A 6897-nucleotide genomic window follows, 5' to 3' on the forward strand; every position below is an offset into this window, starting at 1 on the left:
GGTTTATTTTATTGATAAATAAAGTACATGCCTCTCTCATTAAGATGCCTTGATTTCCTACATCTGTGTTTTAAGAATAAAATGAATAGCTTTATGGTAGGTTTTGCAAAATTCACTGAATAATTGTAGAGATGTCTGAATGTTGATTTATTTAATATATTTATACTCTGCTTTTCCTCAATGAGTCCAAGGCAGCTAAAAGCATAAATTAAAATAACAAATTAACCATTTAATAAATTAATACATTATATTAACCATTTATAAAACAATTTCACTGCAACAATAAAGCAGCTTCAAAATGCTAAAACAGCAAGGAAAAAAGAGGGGAAATGCAAAAACAATTTAGGCATATCAATTAAAAACACCTTAAAAGAGAAGCAACTATTTACTCCAGCACCTTGCTAATGCCACCAGATAGTGGTATAACATACACAACATTTTACACTGTTCTTTCCAAGAAAACATAGATTGATGTAAATTCCTATAATGTAGGCAGTCCTAATCTAAACAGTTTTTTTTCCTCTTTAAAAAAAAATCAAAGTTCACTAATGTTTTTCTTCTTCTCAGTTTTACCTTCACATGGATGGAAGAGGAAACTATGAATTCAAGAAGATTACTGAAGACACCATTGAATTTGGTTCTTAAACCTCCCTGCAACCTACTCCAGTGACTGATAATAGCACAGTGCATAGAAAGACAGAGTACACTGTAACATAACAAAGCTACTGGGCTACTTCAAACCAATAACTAGGAATAGGATAACATGCCATCCAAAACAAGCCGTCAATGCATTTACTATTATGTAGACTATTACTAATTTGTGTATATGTTGATTTAATTATTAATATGTACTAAGAATGTCCTTATTCTTGTGGTGTTGTTTTTTTAAAAAAAAAACCTGCCTAAATTAAATTGGGCTTAAATCACTGTAACGTTGATTCATCTTGGGATGTAAACATTCTGAAGTCAATTAATTTGACCTCCAATTCCTCTGGGGAAGAACCCTTATTAAAGTTAAGGTCACTACCTCCTCTCAGCCCAGTACAGGAGACATGAATTTTTATGTCATATCCTGCTGCATCAGTTTATGATACTGAATATCATACTCTTTTCAGGGTAGTACTAGCCAAATGTACTGCAGCATTGCACAGAGCAGTGAGCCTTTCCTTTGCCTGAGGTTGTGGTGAAGCTTTGCTTGCAATAGTACTGGGTTCAGGGCAAAAGTGTGTCCCAAATCAGCTTTTATAAGATGAGCTCATTCCAGGGGAGATCCTGCATCCCATTCTCTCTGCATAGCTTCCCACTGCTCTTTGGATCCTGTTCTTCAACAAAACCTAAATAAACAGTGCTGTTCCATTTTGCCTTGTTCTCATTTAGGAGGGTTCTGAGCCATTTGATAGCTCTGGGAAGCTGTATACAAGTTCTAAATAAATTGCCATGGACATCTGCCACATGGATTCAGATATCTCAGAAGGTGAACTTTGCCTACTGGATTTTTTCTTTTTAGTGTGTGCACATGTGTGATTTTTTAAAATGTGTAATGCCTGAGTTATAGCAGTTCAAAGCCTTTTAGAAATGATTTTTGTTACTTGAACTATGTTTTTTATTATTGTTTTTGCATCCTAGAAATGACTTCCATAAAAATTACTTAATTCTTAACCATATATGAGCACTTCCCAAATTGGTATGAAGCAATTGCAAACTGTTACATTCTGGCAAGACCACATATAACAGAGACTTCCAAAAGTATTAATTTTCTGGTGGAAGCAATTCTGGTTGCCACATGATGATATGGGATCATTGCCTAGGATTAGCTGTATAGTTGGGAATGGGAAGACAGTGGCTGGCTAGCCTGGCTGTGTAATAAGCTGCCATTTAGCCTATAAAAAAATTCTGAAATCCTCTGTAGTACAACAAAAGTCTGGGTATGTGGTTTTGTCCCTATGATGTAATATAGAAATGCACTACATTAAGTCATGCACTACATATGCAAATAAATGTGATTGCTGGTTTCCCCCCACTAAAAATCTGTTAGTGATTATATGTCAGACTTACTTTAGCCCCCTTTCGTAGTAAGGCTGCTACTTGTCAAAGTTCCAAACCACCAATTGGATTTGTTCTTCTCGTACTGCTTCCAAGTTCAGCATTTATAAATGCCATTGACGTCATGCTTTTATGCAACTCATCAGTGGAGAGCTACAACAGGGTAAACTAGCAGTGAGTTTAAAAGCAACTTATCACAGAACTAACTCTTATCTGTCATCACTTCTCACTTTTCTTATTTAATCTGGCCAAGAGTTACCCTTCTATACCTGTTTTATGTTTGTTTAAAGAACTTTACAGACTGATTCTGAGATTGGTTGTGCTAGCTGACCCATGCTTACAGTGGGATGATATATCCAAGACCATATCATAACACCCGATGTTAAAGTGGCACAATAGTTTCGGATTGGATGGTGATCTAGAATGTAACTCTGAGATGCAGGTTGCTATGCTGATAATGAAAACTTCTTTTTCCATATAATCCCTGTCTTTCAGATTAACTATTTTGTAATGGCTGTTCTAGTGAGACTGGCTTTCTCAAACACAACTCTTTCTAAGGAACTGTTATATTTTTTAGAGCAGAAATTGCTGCTTTTTAAATATTTGTATTCATTTTTCAGAGAGGTCTGTGCTAATCTTAACTAGTAGTAGACTTGAGGTTTTTTAAAGAATGTTATATTTTTGTCAGTAACTAGAAAGCACCCATTATTTATATAGCATCCTTTGCAGAAAGCCCAGAAGGATTACCATTCAAGACTGGTTACTAACAACACTAAATACAAACTGGGTTAATTTTGTCTATCAAATAGAGCAGATTAACTTCAGTAGCCATTGACCAATGAAACCAGTCCACTGACTTCAACACCAGATAAGAAATCAAGAGTAATTGGGTATTCAGACATTGCCTGTCCTTTATAACATCTCAAGTTTCAATATCAATCATACATCAAAGAAAGACTGACCCCATGAGGAAGCAAGTATGAAGGTAGAGCAGTGCTCAAGGGAAGCAGTATTTTGAAATTATGCTTTTTAGTGGAAATGTTTTCAAATGTTTTGTGAAATGATCCAGAAATATGGTTCCGCTATGGATTTGTGCTATGACCTTGTACATTGATTGCTGCTTTTGTGATGGCTTAAACTGGAAGTTTTGACATGATGGGGAAGTCAGCAAAAATGAAGCATCTCTATGTCACATAATTTTGGCTGGTATTATTTGGTACTCTGGTAATCACAGATGACTCCCATTTCAATGGGAAATAATTGCTGTACTTTAATTGTAGCTTGTAAAGCACTTTGGGAGGAAAGGCGCTATATAAATGTAAGATTTTTCTATATAAGTGCCTCTGAATAATAAATCTGAGACAACCTAGGCTTTGTTTGTTTGTTTTAAATGGATATCATATAGAAAGCTTTTAAAACCCTACCAATAGGTGGCCACATTCTTTAGTCTTTCATATTGTAATATGGCAAATGGTCACACTTTTTATCTAGCTAAAGAAGTTAGTAGACTTGATTACCTATAAGTCTGAATTACAGACATTACATTACTAAAACAAAGATATATTCGACCTGGCCCTGAGATCAAGTCACCTTTAGTCTGTGTGTTTGTGTGTGTGTGTGTGTGTATGAGAGAGAGAGAGAGAGAGAGAATGTAAATACCGTATTTGTTCGATTGTAAGACGCCATCAATTGTAAGATACACACTAATTTCAGTACCAACAACAACAAAACCTAAAACACACCCGCGATTCTATGGCACACCCCATTTTTAGAGATGTTTATATGGGGGGAAAAGTGCGTCTTAGAATCAAAGAAATAAGATAAGTGCCTTCCATGAATCACTTTTCTAACGTGATGCAGCTAGCAGCGAACCAAGAATCTGCTCTAGGAAGGACAATTCTGGATGTCAAGCTCCTACATCAACCAAGCTCCTGCTCCAAAACCACTTTTTTCTCCTGCCAATTTCTGACTTGCTATCTCTTCTCTCATGGGAGAAAAAGGAAGAAGCAAGAAGGTTCATAGGGACTGAGTATATGCCTCGGACTATTCTACTTCGTATGTATACTGGGGGTCCACATGTTGCTACTACCCTCTGCATGTCAAGAATTTTGGTAAATGATGGTATGAACCTACCCTAAATCTACTGCATTGTATATTTTTCTTCACTAGCCCCAAGTGAGCATAGCTGGTTTCTTACAAAGTTTACCTTACAAAGTTCTGTGCAAGTGCAACTGCTGTACCAGTCATGGTTTTCAATAAGCTCCATGGCAAAATAATTCATTTGTGAATAAATAGGTTCTTCTATGAGTGATCCTCAAAATGATTACGTATTAAGCTGTTGGGGTAGGCAGGTAATTGATCATTTAAGGCAGGACTTCCTACATGTTCAAATCAATTGATAGTTTTTTAGCATTGTGATCCCTAGCTGTTAAGATGTGAATGCTGACATACAATTTTCCTCTCCATCTTCTGGGACCCAAACCAGACACAATACTATATTCCAAAGACTTGAAAGCCAGTTCCTGTCTTTTGAGCAATTACATATTATGGCTCAGTTTATCACTGGAAAGAGGAAGCAATTCAAAGTCCATTTGATAATCATCCCCCTCCCCATAGCATACCAGCAACCATAGCGGTATGGATGTTCTCAGTATATTTTGCAAAGATTAGCTGAATTATTATGTTCTTGGTGTAAGCTTTTAAGCAGCCATGCTTAGTTAAGTCTTCCTAACATTGTATCAGTACTGAAAAGCTATCTTCCCTTCTGTCCTCATGTTAGCATAACGACATAAAAGCAAAGTTGCGGGAGGCAGGTTTATAGTTGGTATAAAATTGTAAAATAACGAGTGCAACCACTGGACTGTGAATATGTCTCCTTGAAACTGAAGAGCTGGGAAAAGGTAAGCTGAAATGGCAAATGATTTTGTACAAATGGTTTTAATAGCATGGGGTCTGCTGTTCCAAAGGAAACACACACACACACATACCTGCTTGGACTTCACAATTTTTGGGCTTGCCTGAAGTAGCTCTTTCGATGCTGGCCCAGAGTTGTTGATGCACTTTTGTTACTGGTTTTAAAAGACTTAAAACACTGGGTTATTTTCAGACACTACATTCACAGTGTAATGACTGGGCATTTCTGATCATGTCATCAATTTTGGATAATAGTTGTTCAAATGTCCTTTAGATATGTTAGAGCACATGATTTTTCACTGAAGTGTTTTCTTCTGGAATTCTCCATTCATTTAAGAAGCGTAGGCATCTCAGTAGATGTTATAAAGCCAAGCATAAATTTTGGTGATGTGGGGGGTGGGATTTGTCTTTGTTTCCATTCATTTTTGTCTTAAAATTTTCATTTGTTTTTTTGGACATTGTAAATTTCTTAGTTTTTCAGTCTCTTCCCCCCACCCCTGAATTCAATGGGAGACCCAGTCAGTCTTCTACCTGTAACTTTCTATCCAAATGGGTTTCTATCCAAGAGGCATGAAATTGTTGGGGATTCTGCTAATCTCCCAAATCTCCATCATTAGCTAAGGTGATATGTGGGGGAGGGGTTATCAGAGACAGGGCCTTCTCTGCATCAGATTTGTCAAATTTCAGTGAGATTAGGGCAAAGCTCCCCATTTTATAGCCAACTTTAAAAGGGCAGACATCTATAGGAGACCAGCTGCATTTTTTCTCCTTTTAACTTTAATGTGTTACATCATATTGGGATGAGTATTACAGGATTGTAGTACCCCTACCACACCAAAGGATCAGATTTGGCAAATTAATAGCCTTGTGTAGAAAAGTTCAGAGACACACAGCCTAACTGTTGTCTAAGCCAAACAGAGCTTTCCTATCTGCTTTGGGGGGAAATCCTAAAAGTATTAGAGCTAAAGTGTTTAGAAGGAGATTTTTCTGCACCTTTTCTAACAACTAAAAGGAATGTACAGAAATACTTACTCCCCTTTTGTCACTTGAATTTTACACTTATAATCTCGTAGGAAGAATGCAAGATGAGACTGTCATCCCCACCAAAGCTGATAAAAGGGGCTGTTCACACAGCACTAACCCGCACTCAGTGATTTGAGTGTGGGTTGTTTTGAATTGTGGGTTGTTCATTGACTGAACACAGCACGTTTTCCACAGCAGGGTTAGCGCGTTAAATGAACGCAGCCAGGGGAGTTTGTTAACTATGCGATGTGGCTTGTTAACCACCCTGAATAACCCAACAACAAACCATGGGTTTTCAAGGTGGCTTGTTCAAGAAAATAAACCACACTGCATAGTTAACAAGCCACCCTGGCTTCATTCAGACAACACGCTAACCTAGAGTTCAACAAACCCACAGTTCAAAACAACCCACACTCAATCACTGAGTGTGGGTTAGCATGTGCGAATAACCCCATTGTCTTGTGATTATGCTGGCTGCTTTCTTCTGTAAGAGCTGCATTTCACAAGTGTTACCACTAATTCGAATGGGTTGGCTTTTAGATATGAAACCATATGTCATAATTTGCTAGTCTTTAAGATGCCACAAGACACTTTTGGTGCACCAAACTAACATGGTCACCCCTCTGAAATTGATAGAAATTGAGTCTGCCCTGCTTTGAATTGGGGCTCTATGGTTTAGTCGATTTGAGCTGCAATCCTGTTCCTGCTTACCTGGAAGTAAGACTTGTTGAACTCAGTGGGGCTTATTTCTGAGCGGACAAGATATGATTGCAATATGAATTGGATAAATCGGAGCAGATTTTTTTTAAAAAAAACATTTTAAAATTACATTTAATTAAAAAGTGGGTTGCTGGCTCCATCTTAGACCATGCAGAGAAGAAAGGAACACTCTTTGAATCCGTTAGTACTACCTGATGA

The 6897-nt window shown here is 37.4% G+C and overlaps 1 protein-coding gene across 3 annotated transcripts in view; it reads left to right on the top strand.

Moving 5' to 3' along the window:
• The window catches only part of ABCD3 (ATP binding cassette subfamily D member 3), a 40501-nt gene extending 37093 nt beyond the window's left edge, over nucleotides 1-3408 (top strand). For all 3 annotated transcript variants that reach the window (XM_063136029.1, XM_063136026.1, XM_063136038.1), the window contains exon 23: nucleotides 568-3408. In XM_063136029.1, the coding sequence (XP_062992099.1) occupies nucleotides 568-645 (78 nt within the window). In that variant the 3' untranslated portion in view covers nucleotides 646-3408. The remainder of the gene's footprint in view (nucleotides 1-567) is intronic.
• Nucleotides 3409-6897: the final 3489 nt, after the last annotated feature.

This window comes from Elgaria multicarinata, chromosome 1, assembly GCF_023053635.1.
Source record: "Elgaria multicarinata webbii isolate HBS135686 ecotype San Diego chromosome 1, rElgMul1.1.pri, whole genome shotgun sequence".
Classification (NCBI taxonomy): Eukaryota; Metazoa; Chordata; class Lepidosauria; order Squamata; family Anguidae; genus Elgaria; species Elgaria multicarinata.